Source organism: Condylura cristata, unplaced genomic scaffold (assembly GCF_000260355.1).
Source record: "Condylura cristata isolate star-nosed mole 26May11 unplaced genomic scaffold, ConCri1.0 scaffold00004, whole genome shotgun sequence".
Lineage (NCBI taxonomy): Eukaryota > Metazoa > Chordata > Mammalia > Eulipotyphla > Talpidae > Condylura > Condylura cristata.
The window spans coordinates 58,563,476-58,590,162 of NW_004567105.1; the positions used below are offsets into that span (position 1 = coordinate 58,563,476).

The 26,687-nt window shown below is 49.2% G+C and overlaps 1 protein-coding gene across 3 annotated transcripts in view; it reads right to left on the reverse strand.

The window, feature by feature from the left end:
- CACNA1D (calcium channel, voltage-dependent, L type, alpha 1D subunit) overlaps positions 1-26,687 on the reverse strand; it is a 272,080-nt gene that overhangs the window by 27,895 nt on the left and 217,498 nt on the right. For 2 of the 3 annotated variants that reach the window (XM_004676057.2, XM_004676058.2), the window contains 12 exons: positions 26,515-26,673; positions 25,059-25,169; positions 18,624-18,707; positions 11,963-12,007; positions 11,423-11,551; positions 8,403-8,468; positions 6,297-6,388; positions 5,279-5,438; positions 4,631-4,758; positions 4,399-4,495; positions 2,017-2,119; positions 1,457-1,558 (listed from right to left, as the gene is read on the reverse strand). In XM_004676057.2, the coding sequence (XP_004676114.1) occupies positions 1,457-1,558; positions 2,017-2,119; positions 4,399-4,495; positions 4,631-4,758; positions 5,279-5,438; positions 6,297-6,388; positions 8,403-8,468; positions 11,423-11,551; positions 11,963-12,007; positions 18,624-18,707; positions 25,059-25,169; positions 26,515-26,673 (1,276 nt within the window). The remainder of the gene's footprint in view (positions 1-1,456; positions 1,559-2,016; positions 2,120-4,398; positions 4,496-4,630; positions 4,759-5,278; positions 5,439-6,296; positions 6,389-8,402; positions 8,469-11,422; positions 11,552-11,962; positions 12,008-18,623; positions 18,708-25,058; positions 25,170-26,514; positions 26,674-26,687) is intronic. The other variant, XM_004676059.2, reaches the window with a different exon arrangement.

The window sequence follows — 26,687 nt, forward strand, 5'->3', positions numbered from 1 at the left end:
GGTGTGTGAGTGAGGCCTCGGGGAGGTGGCCCTGGGCACAGGTGGGAGGAGCGGGTCTCCGGACACGGGCAGGTTTACTAGACAGGCACAGCCGCTATTCTGAAGCACGCATTTGTGTTTTGAGCAACATTGTAGGGGAATACAATTGGCAAGAGATAACTCTGATTCCATGCCACCACCCTAAAACAGAATTGCTTCAGAATATTCTGAAAGACTGAGAGTTGAAAGGAATGGAGGCTGCAGAAAAAGCTCAAGCACATTGTTACCACACTTTCAAAAGCACCTTATCTAAGCCATGCGAGCACTCGGGAGTACATAGAGGAATGAAAACCAAAGAGTGTTTTAAATGTGCGGCATCCATTCTCCAGCCAGTTGTCTAGGCAGGAGTTTTGGCTTTTGGTTCTTTGGGTTCTGGGGGTTTGTTTGGCTTTTTGGTGTTTTGTTCCCTTTCTCATTTTTTTGTGGGCCACCTTCCCTGGCTCTGAGCTGGGGGCCATGCCAGCTGAGCGTGGCTCCCCCCAGCTGCAAACGTCATTTTGCTTCTCACTGCAAGCTGATCAGCAGAGCTGGCCAGCAAGCTCCTCTCTCTGCCCCCCAAGAGCCAGGGGTTGTCACCCTCTCAGCGAGAGGCCTTGGTCACCACAGTGGCCCGGGGTTGGGAGGGTCAGCCTCCCTCTGAGTCAGACTGATGTGGGAAGCTGCAGAGGAGGCAATACCACGCAAGTTCAGCTGGTCTCCAAAGACACCAGTGTTTCTAAATCAGGTGCCCCGGGCTCAGGATGGCTAGGGAGCTGGTGGGTGGCACCGAGGAAATGGATGCTGCACCTTTAAAACTCGAAAATAAAAGGCAAAAACAACCACCTCAACTTAAGTCTACACGTATTTAAACAAAAATGGAAAACCAGTATATAATATATATCTATATATATGCTTCATATATATACATATATATAAATCTAAATAAAGTTTAGTCAGTTATTTTATGATTACATAACAAAAGGAAAGAAGCATGCCTGTTAGTTCTTTCTCTACGCTAAATTCTAAATTAAAGGGACATTTTTGGCAATTGTGGTGGTAAATCCAATCTTGATAAAAACAGTATAAAAATGCCATTTTTTTTTTTTTAGTGAGCAGTTTTCAGTGATATGTTGACGGTTAAGTGGAAATTAGCTCTAAGCCTTTCATTTTTTATTTCGGGACACGTCTGTTTCCCAGCATCGACTACTCATTCCCCCCCCAGACCAGCCACCAGGGCCTTGGCTTCCTTCCTCCTACAAGCTTCTCCTTTGTCTGGAATCATCTGCATTCCCCCAAAAGATTACACCAAATGGCTGAAGGGCCTTTGTTAACTGTGGCCTTAATGCCCTAGCTGATATATCAAACACCCCACACACTCTGGGTTGGGTGCACCATTCGCTCTCATTCAAGAACTGCTTAGGAAAGAGAGTACACTGACCACCAGCTGGAGGGACAACTTGGTCAAGTAGTTTCATGCTGGTTTTCTTCCAGATTTTCTTTATCACAGCTCGCAGTTCTTCATTTGCTTGTTCCAGGTTCCCTGAATTAAAAAATCAATAGGGGTAACCAGGCCTTGCTTATGTTGCCCAGGAGTCCTCTTCTCTCTACAGCTGCAACCATCCCCCTTACCCTGGATTACAGCTTGGTCCTGGGCTGGAGGTGGGGGGTGCCCTTCCCACCAGGCCCTCCCTGGTCAGGGTCATACCTGCTCCCTATGTTGCAATCGGGACTCTGCCCTGGCCTCTCACTCATTTCTCCTGCTCTGGAACAAGCAGTGGCATGATTCATCTCAAAATTTTCCATGAGAAAGTGAAATGTATGTAAAGGCAGACAAGTGGAATGAGGGGGACAGGAACAGCCAGCCAGCCCAGTGCAGACCAGCTCATTCCCCTCAAGTCCCTGCGCCAGGGCCTCCCCCTGACAAGGACAGGCCCAGATGGGGAAGGCCAGTGGCTCCCCATCTCATCTACTACCCAGCCCTCTTGCAGTAATGCTCACCTTCAGTCTTGATTTTGAGAGCTGTCCGAACCAAAGCAAAGAGGGTTGCGTTAAACATGACTGTGCCATCACTGTTGAGAGGCATGTTCATGGCCACGAGTCTCTGCAAACACACAGGAAAGCTCCTTGATTAAGCGTGGCGGATGGCAGCCTCATCCCTTTTGATATCATTCTCTGTCTAGTCTTCTCTGTTCTACTTACCCAATGATTCAACAACCTTTGGGGTGCACCCACCACCCAGGGGACTCTGAGATGACAACCGCCAGAGCTTGAATCACAAAAGGCGTCTATCGAAACACACTTGGTGTGTCTGTAACCACCATCGTCTAGTCGCCCCACTGTCCGAGCCTTCCGAGCCTTTCTCGTTACCAGCTCTCTCAGGGCCTGGGGGTCAGGACATTTTGGACATGTCCTGAGGCTGCTGTCAGGGCTGAATAGTAGAACAGACACAACAAGCCAGCACAGGGCCCAGACACAGGCTGTCTCCCAGCAAGGTCCATTCCTACTGCTCATATAGCCAATGTCCTTAAAAGACCCTCAGGAGACCTCTGTGCAGTATTTTGTTTGAATTGATGCTGCTTCTTTGAGGGGAGGCCTTCCAGAGCAGACCCTACTCCCTTATCTCTCCTGGTCCTGTTCCCTTCTCAGAGCTGCAGAGCAGGTGCGTGACACTTACTCTGGGTCCCAGTTACCCCATCTATAAATGCAGGTGGCACACCCACAGCAGAGGGGTCCACAAAGATCGTAGACACAAGGATTTCAGCCTGGTGCCTGGCTCCTGGGAAGTACTAAGTGGTGTGTAATTCTAACTGCTAATCACCTCGTGTTTGTTATTTTTGGCTGACATGGTGTCCCAAGAGAAAGGTTTTGAAAGATTTCTTTTTCACCTCCCCATTAGTGAACACATAATTCCTAGACCTGTCACTGACGGTCACTGTCTCCAAGACCAGTCCAAGTAGTCAGGACAGACATTTATTCACCTTCCCTCTACAGTTCCCAAATCAGCAAAACAGACCGCAGGGGGCCTCAAGGACACACTTAGATCCTTTACCTAAAAGGGTCTGGAGATGCAAACACACAAACTCTCTGAGCTGGGCTGGGCCCCTCTCGTTCCTAGGAAGCAGAATGGCGGCTGGTGCTGGGAAACTTAAGGAAAAAAAAATCTGCAGTATCTGAAAAACTTGGGTGACTCCCACTTTGTGCCTAAAGCTGGAGTCCACCTGGGGAGAAGCAAAGACACCCCAAGGACCCTGGTTACTTGCCAGGAAGGGGATCATTTCTGGAATTTCTGGGCAGGGAATAGTGTTTCGTTCAGAACATTTCTTTAAAGATCCAAGACAATGCTGGACTCTATACCTTCGGTTCTGTCAGGGTTCTGGCCCAGAGACCCTGGAGTGCTCAAATCTCAGAACTTTGGACCCCCTGGGCTCTGTGTGTGGGGGGGGGGCAGTAGATACGGCAACTGGTTGGATTTCTCTCAGGTGGTTTCCACAGCCAAATCCTGCCCTTTCTTTCTTTAAAAGGCAAGTCCTCCTTTCCTGTGACGATAGCCGACTCAGTTTCATGGCGGCGCCAAAGAATGCACAGAATCTCAGCAGGAGTGCAAAGGGAGTCTGGTCCGGTGTGGACTCAGGACCAGGGTGAGTGGGAGGCCTGGATCCGTCTCTCAGAAGCCTTCTCTCCAGATGGTGGTTCCCCAGGAGGGAAGATGCCCTAAGGGCCCCTCAAGTAGGGCAGCAGCAGCGCATGTGAACGTCCGTGCCACACTGGAAACATCCAGCTCACAAGCATCTCCATTCTAGTCCTGTGTATATCCTCAGCCACCCTCTCCTTGAGCCCCACTTCCACTGGTTCTTGATACTTCACACTCAGGGGCCCTCAATAGCTCTCCTGGGGGTTCTCCTGTCTCCAGTTTACTTCTCCATGGCCACAACTCACCCTCTGCTCATGTGTCCTCCCCCAGGACACCCCCGTTCTCCCCAGAGCACAGGAGGCCTCGTGCCACTCTGCTTGACTTGTGCCACCTTCTCCCATTTTATCCGCACCAGACTTGCCAGTGTGACTTTCACTCTCCTGCCTCTGAGTTGGGATTCCTCTTCCTCTCTGCGTGCCCACCCTACGCTGGCAAACTCCTCCTACTCTGCTTCTGGACGGACACAGGTGGCATGTCCCCTCCATCCACCAATGGCAGCTCACACTACCCCAGTTCTGTCCTTACAGTGGCTGACAGGTATGCTCGGGGTGACATAACTGCCAGCTCCTCCAGGACAGGAGCCCGCCCCCCCACCCCACCGCAGCCTTGGCAGAGCGCCCCTTGGTGTTTGCTGCAGAAAGCAGGGACCCCTGCAGAAAGGCTGTCGGACAAGCCAAGAGGATGCTTACCTTGCAGGCGACCCTGTGGGGGCATAACTTCCCGAACCCCAGGGGAGGCTGAATGCGGCGCAGCAGAGTGACCACATCGAGATGTTTGATCCTTCCCCTGGAGACAAAGCAGGGGTGAGGTCCAGGGCACCCATGGCTGAGCTGTCAGTCCACCCCACCTTCCACAAGCATCACAGCCAACATTCCAGAAACAGCCCCACAAGCCAGATGGATGGAGTCCTTTTCAACTTACTTTGCTTCGGGGTCATATTCTGACCAGATTCTTTTGAATTCATCTAAATGATGAGGCCCCAGAATAGACCAGTCCCGGGTCAAATAGTCAAAATTGTCCATGATGACAGCCACAAACAGGTTGATGATCTGAAAAAGCAAATTAGAAGGAGGGAGCTTCCGCTGTACTGGGTGGAAGAGCTTAGACCGGAGGACGTGATTCCTGAATATGAGAGTCATGAGACCTTCGAACACAGTTCACCAAGAGAGCTTGTGAAAAATGTTCTTCCTGGAGAATGCTTACGGGAAAAGGCAGATTTCTCACTACCCAAAGGCTAAAGTCCCAGGGGAGGGCAGGGTGTGAGTGTGTGTGTGTCTGTGTTATCTGGTCTTTTGAAGCACCAGTGAGGTTTTACAATTTCACTGCCACCAAATAAGTCTTAGGTCACTGCTATCTGCAGTGGCTGGGAACTGGCTCTAAAGGAACTAGCAGCGGACAGAGCTGGGGTGGGGAGGCCCCAAGCCCACAGCAAGCATCACACCCGTGCTCAGAACAGAGGGGCTGGGAGCACTGGGGCTCACCCTGCTGCAGCCTGACAGAATGTCATGGGTGGGAACTCCAAGGGCCACACAAGCATCTGTCAAGGGGGGTGGAGGTAGTAGCTCTTACCAGAAACGCACAGAGCATGTAAAAACTGATGAAGTAGACGATGGCGAAGTTGCTTCCACATGTGTACTCCTCCCCGGGGCTGTAATCCGACTCAGGGTCACACAGCTTCCCGGGGAGGCAGGCCAGCATGATTTCCTGCCAGGCCTCACCAGTTGCACACCTTTTTAAGTCAAGCAAAGAAAGGGCTTTTTTTAGTAGGGAGGGAAGAGATTGAGGCATATGCCATTAGTTTTTAAGAAAAAAAATTGTTTAATTTGAGCAAGACCTATGTCATTTAGAGAAAATTCAATTTGAAAATCTTAACTTCCTACTTATTTTCAAATGCAACTTAGCCCAGAAAAGGGAGACCCTGCTGTAACCCCCTTGGTGGATGACGATCATTTGATACAAGCACATTAATTATTTTTATAAAAATGATGTTTGTTTTTGTTTCGTATCTTTGTCTCTACTTTGAATACTTCTATCACAATTTTTTAATGATTAGTAATTACTTTTTTAACAGCCTAACATCTGACAGCTTGATGAGATCCCTTGTTGACTTCGTTGGAAGCAAAATCCTGGAAACTACCTAGCTTGCAAATGACTTGCCATTCAGTCAACAGTCGTTAGAAGTTGCTATGGTTTCTAGAAAGTTCTCTCACTTTGAGGCATCTGTTTACAAAGTTAATTAACTGGGGTTAAAAACAATCCATAGGATTTGAAATGGCACTGTTTAGGATGTTTTCCTACTGGCTGAGCAGAAGGTTCCCAGTAAGCACAAAGCCCATGATTTCCCTAGTGGCCTTAGTAGACCTATGAACTCCCAAGTGGACCTAAGCCAGCCAGCCACGATGTGAACCACAGCAATTTCAACAGTCCAACAAAAATCCTGTGTAACGGAAGTACTAGTGCCTCTTGTATAAGAAGCCAAGACAGATGGACAAAGCTGCCATGGCTGACTGGGAAGAGTCACACTGCTTAGTAACGAGTGTTCTCTGTCACCCTGGAGCAGAGCCAGGCCCGTGCAGGACGCAGTCACCTGAAGAGCAGCAGCACCGCCTGGGGGAATGTCTGGAAATTGTTGTTTCTGTTGATCTGGTTGTTATCTCTCATGGCAACTTTTCCAAACATCTAAGTGGAGAATTATTAGGGAAAAAAAGGATAGATTTTTGTCATGTAAAATAAGAAAAAAGAACCCCAAGACTGCATAAATACTATCAGTTTGGTGACCACCCAATGGGGGTGGCTCATGTGCTTGGCACAGCGTTCATTCAACAAAGGTGTGCTGGGCACTGTTCCCACTGCTGGGAACTTGGTGCTAAAGAGGCATATTCTCACCTCATGGCATCCCTGCCCCGGAAGGGGGGTATAGGCAGAGCCAGACTGCCCGCCCTTTCTGCTGACAGCCTCAGCACTTGGGTTAGAAAGGCTGTAGGGAGTGACACTGAGGCCCAGAATGGAGAACAGAGTGTTTTAGGCAGAGGGTGTCCCACGTGCAAAGGAGCAGAGACAAGCCCACCCTGGTGGTCTTGGAAATGAAGAGTGGGTGCATGCTGGGAGAAAGTGTGGGCCACAGCAAGGGAAGGGCCCTGAGTGGCCAGGGGAGTTTGTAAAGACTTTATTAGAGGGACTGAGAGGCAGAGTGGATGCCTGGCAGAGGCTTTTGAGCACCTGCACTGGTTGGGCAATGCAGCCACAGGCCTCAGGACAGCTCTTCACGTGTACGGGAACGTTAGGTCATCAAAGGCACTTTGGGGCACCCAGCGCCACATGCTGCTGAGAGACGGGCTCAGGCAGGTGACTCTAGGTTCACCACTCCTGGTAAAATTCCTGAGGACTTGCGAATGTTTCATGCCCTCCAAATCTCCCTATTAAAGCCTAGTTACTCCTGTGCCTCAGGAATCCTTCCACGCCATTCCCACTGAACACCCCTTCCTTATCTGAAAGCGCACTGGATGCAGCAGAGAGACCAAGGAGGGCCGGTGCCAAGTGCTGCCTCCACCTCGCACTCCTCCTCGAGGCTCTGCCTCCACATGCCGCACCCTCAGCTAGTAAGGACCCACCAGTCTCTCCACCCTCAGGCCGACAGAGGGCTAACCCTAAATGGCCTATCCAGCCTCCATTTTATTATCTACAGTTCTGTATACCTAAAGCCAGGTCAGAACTGCCTGGTCATAGCAGCCCAATCCTACAAGGGGACTTTCCAATCAGTTAAGAGCATAAAGCTGGATCACCCTGGGAAGGGTGTGCATCGAGAGGTATGACTGGGAACGCCAGCGGGGAGCAGATGACACAGGCATAAACTCACTCCTGACTTACACAATTCAAGGTATGACCAGGAACGCCCAGGGAGCCGTTGACTGATGTATAACGAAGGACCCCAGAAGCTGATGAGTGGAATGCCTTATTGATAAGATTGAAATCCTGACTGGGGAATCAGGGCTGGATCCATATACCAAGCTATCAGCAGATGAGAAGTGCAGTTCCACCCTTCCCCTCTTCTTCCCCATCTCCTTTTCTGCTTCCCCATATGACTAATGCTGTATGACTGGTTACCAATAAAGAGGCCAGGATCTTGCTCTTAAGCAGCATCCTGCATTATGCAGCCCGCTCCATGACACCCGTTTCTTTATCAGTGTGGTGTTGCCCGACACGACACCCATTCCCATGTTCCCATGCTGTGGAGCAAGATGATCTCTCCAGCTCAGTTACAGTAATTGCATCTGGAAGAGCTGCTTCAAGTGAGACTCTCACTTGGTGATGATAAGCATGATTTTTCAAAAACAGACGTTTGTGTGACTAAATATCTTTTTGGTAACTCCAGTCAAGAAAGTAGGACAAACATAGCCTTTCCTGCTGCTAAAATCAACCATGGGTTTCCTGAATCAATTGACTCTCCCGAACTCAGAACACGTGTGGGGAGAGCCCCTAACCCGGATTCCAACCTCTCCTTGCCTAGTCTGACTCTCCCACACACAGTCTCTCTCCTGGGGAGCCACCTCTCCCCCTTCTTCATCTTGTCAGCAGCAAATTTACTTGGTGTGCCTGATTTTGTCTTTCCCTTTCACCTGACCGAGGAGTACCATGCCACAGATTGGGGGTTGGCCAGCAAAGGGGACCAGAGGGAAAGGTGGTAGGTGCTTACCTGCATGCCAATGACTGCGTAGATGAAGAACAGCATGGCTATGAGAAGGGCAACGTACGGGAGCGCCTGCAAGAGAGGGAGCATCTGCTTGGCACTGGCCACTGGCCACTGGCCTCTACCGGGGTTGTTGGGGCGCCGCTGGGCCACATGCTGCTTTTGTTTTCCAGGGGTTGTTGAAAGGACATCACTGGTGAGGAAGGACTTCTTAAACCCTTGCCCAGAACCACCACCTTCACCCCCCCCCCCAAGGAAACCCCAGCCACAGGCACACCTCGTGTTCTGAAGCTACAACCGCAGTCACTGGCACTTTTGTGTCCTATCCCTGACTCGGCTAATGCAGACCCATCACTCTCATAAAAATTCTTCAATTCCTCACTGGATTCCTTGAGAAATCATTGTAAATGATGAAGCCATTCCCAAACACGGGATATTAAGAGTGCTACCATTTTCTTTAAGGGGCATATTTAGGAAGGGGAAGGAGGGTTATTGTAGACCACATTGCAAAAGGACCCCTTTTGCCAAAATGCCTCTGCTAACTATTTCCTTAGAACAAAGCCTGAGGAATGGGATTAATTCAAAAAACCAGAGGGGCCAAGGGGTTGGGGGGGGAGTTGTTACAGGAAGAAAATGAGCTATCTGAGGGTCACCCAAGGCTGAGGCCCCTTAAAATCGTCAAATACAAGAATGAGTGTCTGGTCAGACCCTTGCCCTTTAATGAATGCTCTTCAACTGCTTTTGTACCTAATGACAAGAGATACACAAGGTGTCCCTGTGCAAGAAGCATCTCCAGGGAGTGTCTGGAATGCAAACTTAAGGCAAGCACTCACCTAAAGCAGCCTATCTAAGAAAGGGGATTGGAAAAGCAGTGGCTGGAAACTCTCACTTGCTTGCCCCACAGCCAGCGGTCTGTGCGACAGGACAGGGAGGCATAGTTCTCGGGTCAGTCAGGCTTTCCAGCCTGCCTAGATGACGGTCTCCTTTCGTTACTCAGTGTTTAGGACTTTTTCCCCCACCTCCACTAGTTTTAAGATTTTGTTGGCACAATCTCTTAGTATTATGGACCATTATACTCTGAAATGAATTTCTTTTTCTCCCAGTTTCAGAGATTTATTAATCAATATAAACACAATACACTGACATGATTTTGTGCACTTAGAAGGGAAATATTTCCTGCTTAAGTTGAAAACTGTGTGCATGGCTTCTGGAAGACCTTCATTTTAAGCAGCTTTAGAGTGAAGTATCTCATCTAGAAGCCTGGACCTTCTTTCTTCGGTCTGCTGTCATCTATATTCACTGAGCAGAACTTGCACTGATCACTGGGACTGCTGGCAGTCTGTCTAAGGGGAACCAGCATCTTCTAAGAATAACTGTTTACTCAGCACATGGAGTTCCAGGTCGTTACAAGCTCTGCAAACAGAACTTCTACCCAAAACTGGCTCCTGTTCTCCTTATGGGTTTGTGGACACGTTCCCTACTAACTTGAAAAACTTGTTCTAGCAACACTTATTCATTTGTATAAGCACAAACACAATTGCTTGCCGTTTTCTTGTTCCTTTGTTCGTATCTTTAATGAAAGCATGGGCTGGGAGAGGGAAAAGCTGAGCTACTCGCCATGGCTCCCCGTGACAGGCCCCTGATGCAAATTCATTTAGACTCCAAGTCTTTGTTAACAGCAGAGAACTGCACTGGCTGGCTGGCTGTCTGTAGCATTGTTCCAGGGCTCAGGGTTATTCTTCCTGCCCCATCTGACATCTTGATTGAACAAAGCCAGACGCACAACATACAGCACTGCTCCAGCCCCAATACACACACAGAGGGGCTCAAGCTGGGGTGCTGCCTGGCCTGACTGAAGATCTGGGGAATTGTGCTTGAGGAAAGGCCTTGGAACAAGGAGAGTAGAACAAAAAAAGCCCCAGGATCTTCCCATCAGAGCTATGTGGACACCCCTGACAACAATTTCTTATCCACACTGACCAAATCTTAAACACACACACACACACACACCAATTTCTTTAAAAGTGAGGAGGAAAAACATTGAGTAAACAAATGCTGTATCTAAAGCAGTTCATTCACATCTTTTGGTCATTCACATTAACAACTCTGTAAGGTCTCACTCCTGACCCAGGGGAGTCTCAAGCTCCCAGAGGCCCTGCTCTCCCTGCCACTACCCTGGCTGCACCCCTTCCTCCTACAGCCTCGTTTTCCCAGCAGGACTGTGATTTCCCTTCTGAGTTGTGTTACTGTCCCCTCCCTCCAGTGTCATCTCCTTTTCTCTTTACCTGTTAGAGTCCAACCACTGCAGAAAAACACTATCTGGCTGTTAGCTCTGGGCAACCCTTGGAGAGGGGAGGGATCGATTTGAGTCTTTTCATACGTAGCTTCACTAGTCTATGGGCACATTTATTACTTTTGAATTTAATCAGATAATAAAGAAACAAAGGTTCACTTTTTAACGTATGTATCTACAAATTTCCTATCCGCAGCCCTTCTTCCCAATGGGTTCAGCCCAGCAGACAAGAATTCCTTGGTGGGATACTGAGAGGCGCTGCTTCTGTTCAGGAATAGACTAGAACCAGGCTGCCCCATGTTGTAGAATCAAAGATGACAAGCAAGACCTGGCTTGTGCCTAAGGTCCTGAGTGCTGCAACCCCTCCAGGTACTGGTCTGGACAGATAGGACTGTCACAGCTTTGGAGAAGCCATCTCGCTAAGCTCCCAGGACATCTCTAGAGCTCTGACTCTCTCAGCCATCACCATTCACCTGGGCGTCCTGGGGAGACCCCGCATCACTGTCAGTCTGGAAATGCCTCTCGCCACGTCAGGTCTTTATTGCTTTCTCTTGTTTCCTTTAAGCAAGTAGCCCTATTTGATTCGCTGAGCTGGGTCTCTCCTTCCTTTCTATTCAAGTGGGAGGACACAGTGGTCATGCAGAAGGGAGTCTGGCTCCTCCCCAACAGGGAACAGCCACTGAGTTACATGTTATCTTCAAAGAGTAACAGAAGTCACTGGCGTGGCTCTTACCTGAAAGGACTTAATGAAAGTCCACAGCAGTGTCCGGATGCCTTCCCCCCTGCTGAGAAGCTTCACCAATCGCATCACTCGGAAAAGACGGAAAAAGGTGATGGAGATTCTATTGCTTTCTTCAGAGTTCTGAAGGGTTATCATGGAGAGGTCAAACCCAATGGAAAGTAGAACATGCAACACTTTCAGAAAAACAGCAACAGATGCAAATAAGGGTGATAGAGGTAAGAATTGAAGATGTGTTTCTAGGGCCTTTTCACCTTAAAAAGCATGATATGAAAGGAAAAGTTACATGCTAACAACACAGGACTTGGAACACTGGGTCCACACAGCACATGCATGTCCACATGGCCTAGTGTGTTAAGAGGAGAACGCTGGGCTGGCCAAGAGTACTGGACACTGATGATGAATGCAAACCACTGCAGACACTGTTCTGGAAGGACAATCATGGAGAATACAGGAAAACTAGTGGAAGACTCGACATGGTCAAATAAACTCAAGGAAAAGGCCCAGCCCCTGGGGACGAGTCACTGATCTTACCCCAGGTGTAGCAGTTGGGACAGGGACATTCTCACTTTCAGTTGGCTTTAAGAAATCAAAGAGTGAAACGCATTAATCAATGGGGAAGGAAGAAGCGATTCCAGAGGACTTCTCCTCCCCCTCTGACACATCTCTGGCTAATTTGTGTTTTATGACAATGCAGCTGCTCCCTCCTGAGAAAGAGCCACGGACTCTCTCGGGACTGGGCTTGCGGACAAACAGCCCTGACACAGGCTCTTTCTGATTCACTTTCTGATTCATGCTGCAGGCCCTGTTGTGCCCCGGCTGACACATCCAGCAAGGGATGATGCTGTCAGGCCTCAGCTGCCCCTAAAGACAGAAAGGCAGAGTGGGGCTCTCCTTCTTGCGGGGAGTCTGGTTCTCCTTGCTGAGTCTGGATTGGAGAGGGGAGTCTCAGGAACTAACTGCCCTATAGCAGTCTCCTCTTGTCCCCAAGGAACAGAATGACTAACAAATGGAGTGGACCTGGGCCGTACCCCAAGGCAGCCTGTGTCTGACAATGTCCCTCTGGCGGGCCTGCTGGGAGCCAGACAGACTGAGCCAGTGTGAGGAGACAGGCTGGTTTCCAAAAAAGCCTTCTCTGCCCAATGGCTCAGAGTGCTTTCAGGGGAGGGAAAACTCAGCTCTGTGTGACGCTTGAGTCTCTGAGCTCCAAGAGGGGCTCCTAGCACTCAGGCTGCATGGTACAAAACCACAGACCTTGGGGCCCTGTGCACACCTGCCTCCCTGCTCAGGCCGCGAGTCCACAGTCCCCAGCATGGAATCTGGCTCTTTTACTTGTTCAGTAAGTTTAAAAGAACGTAGAGGTTCTAGGAAAACTAACAATATCAACAAGCATCTTTAAATTAATGGACAAGCATGGGTTGAACAGGAGTAGGGAGATGACAGCTTCTCTGTCCTTGAGTAATGTCACCTTCACTGAAGCAGCTGATTAATCTACCTGGTAACTGACAAAGAAATGAGGCTCATCTGGAGAGACCCAGAGTTGCTGGGTGCACCCCGAGGCTTTCAGGGAGGCTTCTGCATGGTGTGTTTGTACAGCCAAGGGTGGGTGCGCACATCTTCTGGGCCCTTCTCCCTGGCATGCGGGGGAAACAAGGACTCTGTTCTGAAGCCTTCCTCTCAGTGGCTGCCTCCTGACTGCAAACATGAAATTCACAGACTATCAGGAGCCTGGGCACATTATGTCACAATGAATTTCAGCAAAGTGACTAGGACCCTGGGACCAGCAGGTTCTGGTAGGGCTTTAAAGCGGCCCCTGCTCCACACAGGATGCTCAGAACGTCAACGTGGCCAAGTGTCTGCCAATACCCTGAGTAACTTTTCTTTTCCTTTTTCATTAGCACACTTCCAACTGATTAACACCTCCTCAAAGGAGCAGGTGACGGTTTGTTTAACTCAAAACTTTAACAAGTGAAGGAACACTGTCCCTCGTATCATCTTCCTGAGGCTGTGTACAGGGCGGCGGCTGGGCCCAGGGGACTAGGCCGGGCAGAAGACAGAGCAGAACACTCTGCGGTCACACATCTGAAATTTCCATACCCTGCATGTGGAAGCTGCAAGAAATCAAGGAGGCCTGCGGTCGGGGAAGACTCTTCCGGCCACGGGGCACCTTACTGCTGGCTGCTGCCCCCGTCCAGGACAAGTGTGACAACTCTCCCACCACCCGCTCCCTTATGACATGGGGACATCAGCAGACAAGCTGACTGGATATACATACACATCTTTTTCAACTGATAACTTTGAAGTATGATAAGTTTTGGACTAGGGACTTGAAACCATGGATATTCTTTTGTCTAAATAAACAAAGAGGAGGAGGAAGAGACAGCATTTGTGGCGGGGGAGGCAGCACAACATGCAGGAGAGGGAAGAACAAACAGCACAGCAAGGGGCATGGGCCAGGGCAGCCTGCAACACCCTCCCCTTCCCCCAGGGAGCAGGCGCCTCCCTGGGCAGGGGTTCTGCTGCAGGGGAGGATGTTGCTGGTAGTGTTGGGAGACAGAGCAAGTTGCCAAAATATCTTACAAATCGGAAGAACCCTGAGGATGGCTGTGTCCCAACTACAAGTGGCAGCTTGCTGCAAAGGGTGGGCTCACCCTCACCGAGGCAGCACGTTAGAACTTCCAGGGATCTCTAACAAATGGATGAGTCCTATCTAACTGATGTGGGGTAAGCCTGAGTTCTGGGAGCAGTCCTACACCAGGGTGAAGCCGACTAATTCCCTCTAGGGCTAGGCTGGCCACATGGAGTGGGGCTACTAGAAAAACCCACTTCAGCTGCTAGAGCTGAGCTGGGGGTTCTTATGGAGTGATGCAGGTTCAGTGCTCACGAGATCAGATGCCTTCCCCGTCTTCCTTATGAGGGATGGAGGAAGCATGGAAGTAGCAAGCTGGTTGTTCCATGGAAACAGGAACAACTGACATTCTGCGGGACTCCTGATCAACCACAGACCTGAGACTGGGGAGACCTGCTCCCCAGGAAGCCCCCAAAGATGGCCTCCAGGGCAACATGATGGGCTTTCAACAGAGGAGATTTCAAGTCAGTCATCTCATGGATGGGACTTGCTGAGTTGACCTCAGTAGCTCCTTAGCCCTAAGACACCATGTTTTTTAGCTGAGAACCCCAGTAGGGGGTCAGGAGGCCAAAGTGTATGTTGGGATTTGGAAATCTCCTTAAGATCCCCAGGGCTTTCCTGATATTCCCTCCAGCCCTTTCCCACAGGTTCTTAAACAGAGGCATTGGGCCCCCGTGCAAAGCACAGGAGCCACACAAGCCATGAGTTTTCTGAGTACAACCCAAGTGGCCGGCCCGCACCTTCTGCATTATTTCCTTTCTTTTCAATTAATAACAGGAAAAACTAAATGTCAGGGACAGCCATTCCCTGGGTTAGGAGAATGATGCTGGGTCATCATTCAAAGAACACACCGGCATCAAAGAGGGAGCAGCAGTGAGCCTGCCAGTCACCACCTGACATTTCAGCAGCTTGGTGATGTTATGACCAAATGCAATAAAGAGCTCTCAAACCATGACCAGAACAGGGGAGAGGTGGTGAGGGTGGGGGGAGAGGCAGCTGGAGGGAGCGGGTTGGGTAAGCATGCAAGCAGGACAATGGAAAGGGCCATCCAAAATGTTTTTTTTTTTTTTTTTAACAAAGAATACAAATGCTAGCTCCATTTCTCATTTTCAGGCCAGATCATTCATTCTTAAAGATTATTTTGGCAAGTCACAAAGCCAAGCATAATGGACCAAAATGGGCCTAGCCTGGCTCAGCCCAGTTTGCAGATAATGAAGCATGGGACCGGAAACAATTTAGATGACCATAACCAGTGGCATATCCTGTGAAACTCAGTGAAAACCAGAGGTGGGGAAGCCAAAAACAGTAAGTCTTTAAAGTGCTTTTGCTTTAACAACGACTTCACCATATATATGTTTATATATACTTGCCGCTACAATTTTCTAAAAATAAAACATGAAAATCAATTAGGTAACAGAAAAGAAAGAGAAACAGAGGTTGGGGAGGGGGTGGCGGGAAAAGCACAGCAAGTTGCAAAACAGGATGACATATGGCAGCAAAAACCAGGCAACAACAGAACGAGAGTGTTCATGCTCAGCTCACCCAGAAGCTTGGGGACAAGGCACCAGGGACAGGACAGACACTGTTTCCCCAGGAGCCAGGAGGGCGGGGGAGAGGAGTGTGGGCATAGTTCCACTCAGGTAGCTTTACCACCCGAGGATAAGGACACCCAGTCTCTCTCGGCTTTCTGCCTCCCCAGAGCTTAGCCCCCGGGCTGTGAATTGTAAATGTCCCCTAAACATGGGACGACAGATTGAGTCAAAGAGGAGGTGGCTTTGAGGCTTTGAGCATTTGCTCTGCAAGGGACCCAGCAGAGAAGGGGCTCTCCTAGGTAGAGGTGTCCTGCTGGCCTTGTAAGGGAACCAGCAATGCCATCCACTGAGCGGGGTGTGCCTAAGGCTACCTTTGACCAGAGGTACACACGGGGATGATTGCCAGTATGAGGAGTCTAAGAGCCACGTGTCAGCCCAGTGAAAGCTGGTTTTGTACAGACACCCACTGTTAAGTGCTAGCTAGAACTTCAGAGTGGGTGTGGCAGCCCTGTGGCTTTCCTGACTGATGGATGATCAAGAAGGACAAAACTGAGGATCAACACTGGGCCACAGGGGGCTGCCCCTGCTCCCAGCACATGGTGAGGCAGACGGGGTGGGTTGTTGCTGAGGGCACCAGAGCCATGCTCTGCCAGCCAGCAAGTGGTCAGGCATTTAGAGAACTGGGTGGTTCATTGGGTGAACAGACCTTGGTCACATACTGGTACCCAGAAACCACGCACCCTACCTGCTCCCTGCACAAGACCTAAGCCCTGAGAGCTCCAGAGAGTCCTGCTGAAGCTTACTGCATTTTCACTTCATTATCTCAGACATCCTGAGATAATGTCACACCCACCTTGGACACCATGAGTGCCGCTGCAGAATCTGCATGTCAATTTAGTTTGATGTTGGTTGTAACTGCTTTACACTGTGAGACCGTTAATCAGGTAGATGTCTGGTCATGAACTCAAGAGAGCTTCTGGCAGCTCAGGTGGGGTCCTGCTCTTTTCCCATTAGTATCAGATCATTTTCTAAGCATGACTTATACATTACAAATGGCAATTTTATAGCTGACTTGTGGAAATTTCACATGAGGCAGAATTTATATAAAAGGCTAGAGGAGGTATGACCCTAAGTCTAGTAAAAATACCATTCATGGCTTTGGGTGCTACGAGGCTTAAATCACATTTTCACAGACACAGTAACATGTTATGAGCCCATCTCACTTATTATTACATGGAAAATTGACATAATAATGTCCTTTTCTATCTTGTGAATAATTTGGGCACTTCAGCAAAAATTTGCCTAAAAAGCTGGAATGCTGACATCATTCAACACATTATACCCATGAGAAAACTGAGATCGGGGCCAGGTTCCTCCTGAACTACAACTGGAACTGGCAGGCTTGGGCTTGAGAGGCTGGTGGCTGGCTCAGCATTCTGCACTCCAGAATCAACCCAGCCCCCACACTGGCATAAAGGGTTTTCACTGTCCTCAATTGACATAGGCTCTCTGGGCACCAAGATGGACCACACAATCCTGCTGGTGCCAGCCCATAGAGCACGGTGGGCCCCTCCCCATTGGCCTGGGGGAGGATGGCTCAGTGGCAAGTGCAGCAGAAAGCCTGCCCTGTACAACCACCCCCACCACCACCCCCCGCACCTCACTGGTCCTTGTGAAGGCTCCACACAACCCGAGCACACACCATACACCCTCTCAGACTTGCTGATAAACTGGAGACAGACGAGTGGGCGGGGCTACTTCTGCCTGCCACAGACCCCTACAGTGTAGGCAAGGGCCAGGTCCATGAGCAGTCAATGAGAGGGCACCCCCCCACCCCTTCTCCAGCCTCTTCATTTGGAAGTAAGGGTCTCAGGAGGTTTGCTGGAGGGGGGCAGTTCACCTACTATACTGCTTGGTCCCCCATCAAATACTCAACCGAGTACAACTCAGGACACGGATACCCCTCTCCTGACACACAGTAGGTCCTCCTTCCCTGGGCCCAGGGCAGTCTCTGGTCTGATTCACCATCTGCGAAGCTGGGCTGGGGTTGTCCCCCAGTGATGCCAGCTGGATTCAGCAGACACCAGAAGCTGTGGCCAAATGCCTGTGCCGGCTGAGGGTCTCTCTCTGGTGTCTTTGTAGAACCATGGTGGGCACCAAGACACACTTCATGAACTATGCTTGACATTAGAGAAACTGAGGCACTCCGCTGGCAGATGACCAGCCGAGGCCAGCAACTAACTCCTTACCCTTAACTCATTTCATAAATCCTTCTTTTAAAATAATGTTTTAGTTCCCAAATGGCAATCCTCCATCCACTTCCCCGCTCTTTCAGGGGGAGGCAGTGAGGTGAGAGAGGGGACACCACAAAATGTTTTCAGTCTTTCAGAAGCAAAGAGTGCCTGAATTTCTAAAGTACAGAGAGGCCCGTGAGTAGACCCTCTCACCTCCTATATGCAGACTTAAAGAAAAAACAATCACGTCATAGGACACAAAGTTTGCTACTTACATTCACTTCAGTTATAGCAATATCAACGACGCTACCAACAACAATTAAGGCATCAAAAGTGTTCCATGCATCAGTGAAATAGTGCTGTTAGGGCAAGCATTCAGAAGCCACAGAGGAGAGGAGGCACAACAGGAAAAAAGAAGAAAAGGGCAGTGTTATAAAAAGGGAACATTCTGGCATGACGCCATCTGGCTACTTGAAAAGTGCCCTAAAACAAACACGTTACAGATACGTCACTTGGGGTACCACTTCTGACAGCCAAATAAAAACAATCAACATCACCTTGCCTGCCTACCGGAGACCTGGGGCTGCTGCACAATCGTCCTCCCCAGGCGATCTGTGTCAAAAAGGCCTAGGGCAAGGCTCTCCTCTAAAAGGCCTTTTCCCCACAGCACTCGCTAGGAGATTCCTGGTTTTAGATTCGGATCTGTGACTTGTCCAGGTGATGCCAGCGTGGGGCAGGGAGCAGTACGTGCACAGACAGAGTGAGGACAGGAGGCGGTGGCCACACCGGCACATACTCACATCCGCTTCGCTGAGGGCCACGTCTATAATGCTGCCGACTACGATGAGGGAGTCAAACGTGTTCCAGGCGTCACTAAAATACCCCTGGACAGAGCAGGCAGGGGGCAGATGTTTATGAGCAGGTAGGGATGAAATGCCCCGCAGCCCCCATGGCAACCAGGCAGGATGGGAAGGCCACAGGGAGACAAACACTGTCCACTGGTGGGAAGGACACAGAGGCGGAGTGTGCACCTGCATGTGAGAGAGTGTGGGCGCGCGTGCGCACACACACACACACACACACACACACAAAGCTGACCAGGGGCCTGAGCAGCGCCGAGCCAAGCAGTACATCTACAGGACAGATTGAGGCATTTGGCAACCTGCCCTGGCACCTGGGGTGACAACCCCACACCCCACAGAAAGAATTTGCTACTTTCACATGGAAGAGCAAGGCTCTCCCACTCCTTTCATGTTAAGAATACTAAGGGCTCAGTCACGCCCCTTCCTTCTCTTCTCCCACTTACAAGAGCAGTGACCAGGCGGTTCAACATGTCCTTATTTCTGTTTCCCGAAACCAAGCTAGTAGTAACCCTTCACCTGTCCAACAAGAATTACAACGGGGATCCCCTGCACCAGAGCTCTTGGTCTAACAGGGACGTGGATGTGTGGGGGGACAGGCACAGAGCTGCACACAGGTCCAAGACACAGTGTGGCCAGGGAACCTCACATTTGACTGTGGGGATGGGGGCTCTGGTAGGGAACCTGGGCAGGTCTCACAGAGGAAGAATATATGGGATCATGGAGAGAAGTCTCCAGTCACCAGCAGCTCCTTTCTCCCCACTCAACTCTTAATTCTCTCCACCATCCCAGCTAAGAAGAATCCTTTCCATCTCTCAAAACACGCCTAGCTTCTTCCCCACCTCTGACTATCTCTGCAATCTAACTTCCTCCCATCCACCCCCAAACTGTATCTGCCCAATCCCTCTTCCTTCTTCCAGATCACATCAAACACCAGCTCCTCGATGGAATCTTCTCAATTCCCGATTTCCACCCCAAATCTGTTGACCCTGCATCTCTCTCATGTCTTAGCAATTGAATCTGGGACGTTGTCAGCAGGTTGACCACACTGAAAGCCCTTTGAGGATGAAGACTGTCAGGATTGCCCTGTCCCCAAGTCCAGTAAACCCAACATCCACTCAGAGCCTGGAACCCACTTAGAGCTCTACTGCTTACAATGTCTCTTTCCTCTGCCAACTTGCAGCCTACTAGTCACTTGACTTTACCCAGTTCTTGTTTTTTAAGGTCCTCATATCTTGTGACAGTTCTGAAAGCAAATCAGCCCTATGACTTTGACTCATGAATCCACATACACGTGGCAGACATTTCACGTCCTCTTCTGAGCTGGCACAGCAGGTGCTGAGTTAGTACCTGCTGTCTTCTGACACCCCTGGGAAGCCCAAGATCTGAAGGGAAGAGAGGACACCATGCACAGATGCTTCTCATTGTAAGGTCAATGACTTTAGGCCAACTATCTTTTCAAAGAGTTGGAACATGCTTTTGGAGTTAAACATTCAGTTCTGGCTTATTTAAAGAAGACCCCAGGGTGCTTATAACTGGGGTCAAGAGCAGAAGGTACTGTGATGTGTCAGGTACTGTGAACTTGAGATCAAATGCCCACCAGAGGAAGCCATGCAGGGCCCCAGCCTTTGATGATACTATAGAAACGGCAGCGGGATGGCTATCCTGGATGATTATTCTACCTGCTATTAATCAGTCAAGATTTACATGGGAGCTATGACACTGACGGTTGGTTTGGATTTATAACAGCTTTATGATCTTAAGTAATGATCCAACTAGGTCATTCTGATTGGCCCACTGTGGTGTATCAAATCACTTTAAGTCAACATCACAGGGGCTTGATATTTGGGGGTTCATTTTTGTCAGTTTCAACAACTTTCTCTTCAGAAGATCCCTCACACTCACAGCATTCTGTGAAAATCCTAGTGCATTCACAAAGTCGAGGCTGACTGCCTTGATCTGGGGGAAAGGAGGTTTCAGCTGCTGGAGGTGGCTAGAATCACAGATTCTGACCAGGAGGCTTTTTGAGGAATCTAAGGGAGGCAGAAAATGCCAGTCCGCCCTTTCTTCCCACATACTATTCCCTGTTTAGTAGCCTCCTGTGTAATAAAATCACTGTCAAGTGACCATGACTCAGTTCCCCCACCCCTTCTTCATCACAGAGTCATCACAGCATCTGGGAAAACCAATGAGGCCTGGGCTTCGAACAGAAGGCCCACCTCTATGCTCTCTCTCCCCTTGTCCAACCATGACTTGTTTTGCTGTAGCTGAATTCTGGGGATAGGGCTCCTTAGGTTGAACCACAGTCCCTATTAGTCCAGCCAGCCACCCCTTGCAGTTATTTTTGTCCACTTGATTAACAAACCCAAATAAGCCAGTCACGTGTAATACTTCTGACCTTAGAAATTAAAATCTCAAACCAGATGGGAAAACTGCAGGGATTACAATTGAGATGGGAAAAAAAAGAAGTACAAAATGATATAAAAATAAACTGTTACAAAATTTTTAAAAAGTTGAAAAAATTTAAAAAACAAACAAACAAAAAAACCCTTAAAAGTCGTTTATAAAATTCCAGATAATGAAAAAAAATAAAATCTCAAGCCAGACTAATGTGCGCCCAGGGCCAGGAAGAACTCTAGGTTTCTAAGAACTCTATTCTTATGGCAAATGCCTGCCTCCTGCCTAACCCTGGGCTCCTGGAAGCAGAGCTGGCCCTGTAGTCAGGAGCAAGGATAGGGGCACACAGGGACTGTGCGGACGTGCAATGCTTGTGGGGTGATTTCAAATGGGAAACTAAGCAAAGCACTCTAGTCCAGGTTCCTTATGTGATGGAGCCTGTCTCCTCAGCAGACCAGAAGAGGCCTAATCAAACGATTCGTCTTTTGTTGTCTGCCATGAAGTCAGATCACTTACTAATGTCTTCCAGGGACTGTTTGAACAATATTTGAGCCAAATTATGACCTGCGCTGCCAATTTGGGGAGGGACCTGGAATGACAGCTTTCTAACTAGCTGATGTCTTTCCAAACATCAAGTCAGATCTTAAAGGAAAGCATAAGCCCTCTGACCACTCTGCTGTGCCCAAGCACCCTGTGGTAGAAAAGACAGTAGAGTTTTATGCCAAGAGGCTGCAACTATCGGCTGATCCACTCCCTCTGTTCTCCATTCCACAGGTCTTTACTGATTAAGAAGCATGTAGCAGACATTGTGTGAGACAATGAAGATCCTGAGACTTCAAGCAGCTGCTCATTGGGAATGGAAAGAAATGCGGGGTAGTTCTGATGATAATGCACAGTAAGCACCTCACAGACTCCAGTGTGAGCTGACCCTGGTTGGCTTGATAAGAAGAGTTTCATAAGGGGCCCTGTTCTGCTGGTGAAAAATTCACAACTGAGGCAGGTAACCTGGCCTGGAACATGTGCTGGACAAAACATAGGATGGATGATGTTTGGAGGCACCAAGGGGGATCCTCAAATAAGCCAGATGTGTTCTTTATGTCTCCAGGTAATGTGGAAATGACCCTCCCTCCTCAATCTTCTTCACTGGAACAAGAAAATGCACTGGAGCACTCCAGTGGCTTCCTATGGGAACACTGAAGGGAGAAGATGGGACCTGTTCTTACCAAAGTCTGGCCTACCTATCAAAACCCTAACAGCCAACTCCATGTCAAAAGCAGAACCTAGAGCGTGGAAGTCAAGGCCTGATGCATGGACTTACTCTGATACAGTAAGCTAAACGGGCTGTTTGCTTTACCCTGATTCTTTTTGTTAATTATGTTTATTGACCTAATTTTGGCTTAGGTCTCACTACCTTCCACTTTTACCTAACTAACTTGCAAAAACAGCTCCTCCCACTGAGAGCACAGCCCAACCAGGGGAACTTCTGTCCCCCACTCCATCCCTTCCTGCTTCCAAAAGCAGGACGAGCCCATCTCACAGGTCCTTGGACACCTGCCTCTACTGCGCTGTCAAAGCCCTAACAGCCATGTCAAAAGCAGAACCTAGAGTGCTGCCCCATTCTTCAGTCACACTCCTAAGTCTGCAGGGTCAGGTTTCTCCACTTGCTTTAACCCTCCCTCTCATGATGCCCTCTCACCCACTGGGAAGGATCTGGGGGGACTTCACTTTCCCTATCCATACTGCAACACTACCACCACCTCTTCTCTCCTGCCAGCTGCCCCAGTTCTCCTAGGCGGTGTGCCCTGTCCACCCCAGGGGAGCCTCCTCAAATGCCGAGGTTCCTGAAGCAGCCCTTGAAACTGACTTCTGGACAGCCCTTTCGGCTTGGCTCCCCAGTCGGACTGCCCCTCTGGGTGGGAAGGAGGGGCCTCCCTGGCTTCTGTGGGAATGCCCACTGGCCTGGCATTGGATTGTTAAGAAGAGACAACAAAAGGAGCATTTTTTAAGGAGTACCATGCCTCTTGGTGACTTGATTCTCTCCCCTCCTCCAGGCACACACATGCCACCTCTCTCCCACAGTGGCCATGCTCCTGGAGGGCAGAGTGCAGCTACAGCATCTTTCTACAAGCTTCTTTCAATTGTCATCTGAGGTTGTCTTAGGTTATGAGATTATCTTGCTGAGTAAAACTACAGAGCAGCACAACTTCCAGCGGAAATCACTCATTTTAAAACTGATCGATCATTACTGATTATAACTGCGCTACTCATTTCCCCTGGCCATCTCTAGTCTGCTCACACGCCACTGAACTCCCCTCCCAGTGTGGTAGTAGCAGCTCACTGGGCAGAGCAGGGCACTGCCAGCTATGGATGCAAAGACCTGCTAGAGGGTGGGATTGTGCATGCCTGCACACACAAACACACAAGCGCACACACGCGCACACACACACATGCCAGGAGTGAGTGTGTTTTTTCTTTTCAGCTCAGAATAAGCTTTGAGAAATATCAGTGCTTAATCACCAGGCAAAGGAAGACACAGCCAGGGGACCTGGCAAATGTCCCACAGGCAGCTTCCATGCTGCCTGCATTTTTCAAGGACTTTTGATGTGCTTGTTTTGCGACCTTTTCCATCAGTTCAGACAAATATTGCTCAAAGTAGTAACGAAGAGAGGGAAGGAGCCAAAAATCTTAAAGGAAATGAAGACGGACTGGAAAAAGGAGGGAATGTTTATGTATGTAGATATGGACAAGTCACAGTAAATAACATCTGGCCATGCAGAAAGTGCCAAATTTGACCCCACTGCAATCACCCCAATTGATCACTTACAAGTGTCCTTTCTTTTTGGTCCACAAAGATCTGATAAAGATCGCATAGAAATTAATTCAAATTAAAGAAAGGAACAGTTTTGAATTAGAATTCCATGTAAGTATGGACTAGGTGAAACCATTTCGTAATCCAAGTCTTATGGTCTCAGCTACTTTATGCACAGATGCACCAGGAACCAGGTCGCCGAATACTATCATTCTCTAACTCCTGTGGTTTGGGGGGTTTGCCAGAGGAGAATCTGAGGCTCAAATGTCTCACTGCTCGGCTTGCACTTGCTCCTGTGTCTGTGGCATTAGAACAAGGGGACACCCCTGCCGTGGCTACGGAGGTGATGGCAGCGGTGAGGACGTGTCCCCAGCAGTGGACCTTGCCCATCTTAACGACCCAACGAAGCAGGACCACTTGTGCCCTCCTTTTATGGATGAAGAGACTGAGGCACAAAGCGCTGAAGCAACTTGCTGAGCTAGCAGGGGAGAGGGACTCGAGTCTAGCCTGGTTCAGAACTGCGCGTGCTCTCAACACGCACGACTCGCCTCTCCTACGGCACTGGTGTAGCTGGAGTCACCTTTCCCAGGAGCCATGACCTGCTGAGTGGTCCAGCAAGGAGAATAAATTTCCTGTCTTAATGTTTTGTCTTAGAATCGGTGATACTTTCCTAATTTAAACAGACAAAAGATGGCTTTGCTCTGAGAGGTCGACAGCTGGTTTTGATCTTTCCATAAAAGGTGAAAAGGCTGCTGCAGACCAAGAACAAAAAAACCCAAAGTCTTGAGCCTGAAAGTCTAAAAGTAAAATCAGGGTTGATTCTTTCCATGGGCTAAGACAGTTTCTCTAGTGTTTGAGCAAGGAGGCACACTTTCTTGAGAAAGCTATTCTATAAAAAGAAAACCAATTTCCAAATAATCTCCATTCTACAAATTCCCAATTCTCTCCTCCCTCCTTTTTCTCAGAATTGTTTTTTATGAGGTTTTGTTTTTGCAGATTGATTCTCCCATATGTATACAGATGTCCTAATCAGATTTTAATGTTCTCAGGTGATAACCCAGTTAGAGGCCAAAACGATTTAGCACAACTCAGTAACACAAGACTAACAGGAAGCAGTGCTTCTCCGGGGTGATTCAGCAACACTTTGCAAAGCGGGTTCAGCAACTCACCTTAGGTTTAAATGCAATGACCTTCAAGACCATCTCAACGGTGAACACCCCAGTGAAGACCATGTTCAGAATGTCCATGGCATCGTTAAACATCTTGGACTGCTCATAGTGCTGTGGATGAAGATGGAGGCACAGTTCTCAGAGGCCACCCTGGACTCACACAAGGAGGCTCTCTGACCTCTGCCCTCCATGGCACCCATCCTCCACTTGGACATGGAGGTATCCCACAGTCCAGACCCCTCACCCAACCATCCCATTGGCACCCCCAGATCACACAGTTAGCTCCCCAACAAAGCACAGAGGGGTCTTGACAAGATGAGGATGACTGGATGATGAAGGGGAAGACATTGGTTTCCTCTGCTCAGGATAAAGGGAGTCCACCCTTTCTTCTGGCAGGGCTTAAATTTAGGGCCTTGGCCCATACACAATACAGAATCTACCCGAATGTCTATGAGTAACGGCTTAGATTTGGTGAGGGATAAATTCTACACCATTTGGGCCTATGTTTAACAAAAGGCGGTGTTAGCTCAGCTTGTCTGAATGTCACTAGGCGGTCCTCTCAAAGAATTCTTAACCCATAAAGAATTCTTCAATTTTACAAAAGGGCTGGAGAATTTATCACTGACTGTCCCTACTGTCCCTAGAAAATGTCCCATTTTCTAGCAGCACAGGATGCTGGTCTGATCTGCTCAAGTTCTTCAGCAGCATGAAAACCCAAGCCAGACCATGGCCTCCGCCTCCAGTACCAGTGCAGGGTCCGCCTGAGGATAAGGCTGCAGGGAATTTCAGTGTGAATACCACCTGCAATCCAACTTGGCCCAGGAAGGCCAGGTACGTTCCTTGCCCCCCACGTGAGCAGGAGGTGGCTGTAGTCAAACTCCACACTTCACGACTGAAGATGGCCCGCTGTCAGACCCAGAGCTCCTGAGGACAGGAATGTGTCTTGTGTTTTGTTTTTCAACACTGGGTGTTTACTCTGCAACAGGCACAGTGCAAAGTGCCGAACTCAACTGATCCAGCAAATCATCCACTTACACTGAGGTCAGACGGGTAGATTGCCCATAGGCAAGCAAGGCTCAGAGTCACCCAGCAAGTAAGGAGGAAAGTCAGGATGGAGCCCATTTAGCTCAGAAAGAGCTTCAGCACTCAAACTGTGCCCTGCCACAGGATGTCCATGCTAAAGGTTTACCGAATTGAATGCCATGTTTGGGCTACATGGAAATGTCACCTTGGCTGTGCAGTCACCCTCTAGATAAACAAAAGAGTCAATTTTGCTCTCAAGCTCCTATGGTCCTATGTGACAACTGTCAGCCAGAATGGAACTCTGGCCAAACTACAACCAGGCTCATTAGAAAATCAAACCCATCGTCTTGGGTGACATTCAACTCTCAGAATTTAGGGCATGGGGCTGTGCAGAAGTCCCAGACGTGATCCCCACAGCTGTCTCCATTTTTACCTGCATGGCCAAGCAGAGTGTGTTGAGCATGATGAGGACAAACATCATGTATTCGAAAGGCGAGGAGTTCACCACGTACCAGAACTTGTACTGGTAGGGGTTTTTGGGGATGTATCTCCGCAAGGGACGTGCTTTCAAGGCGTATTCAACACACTGACGCTGCAACGGCAGAA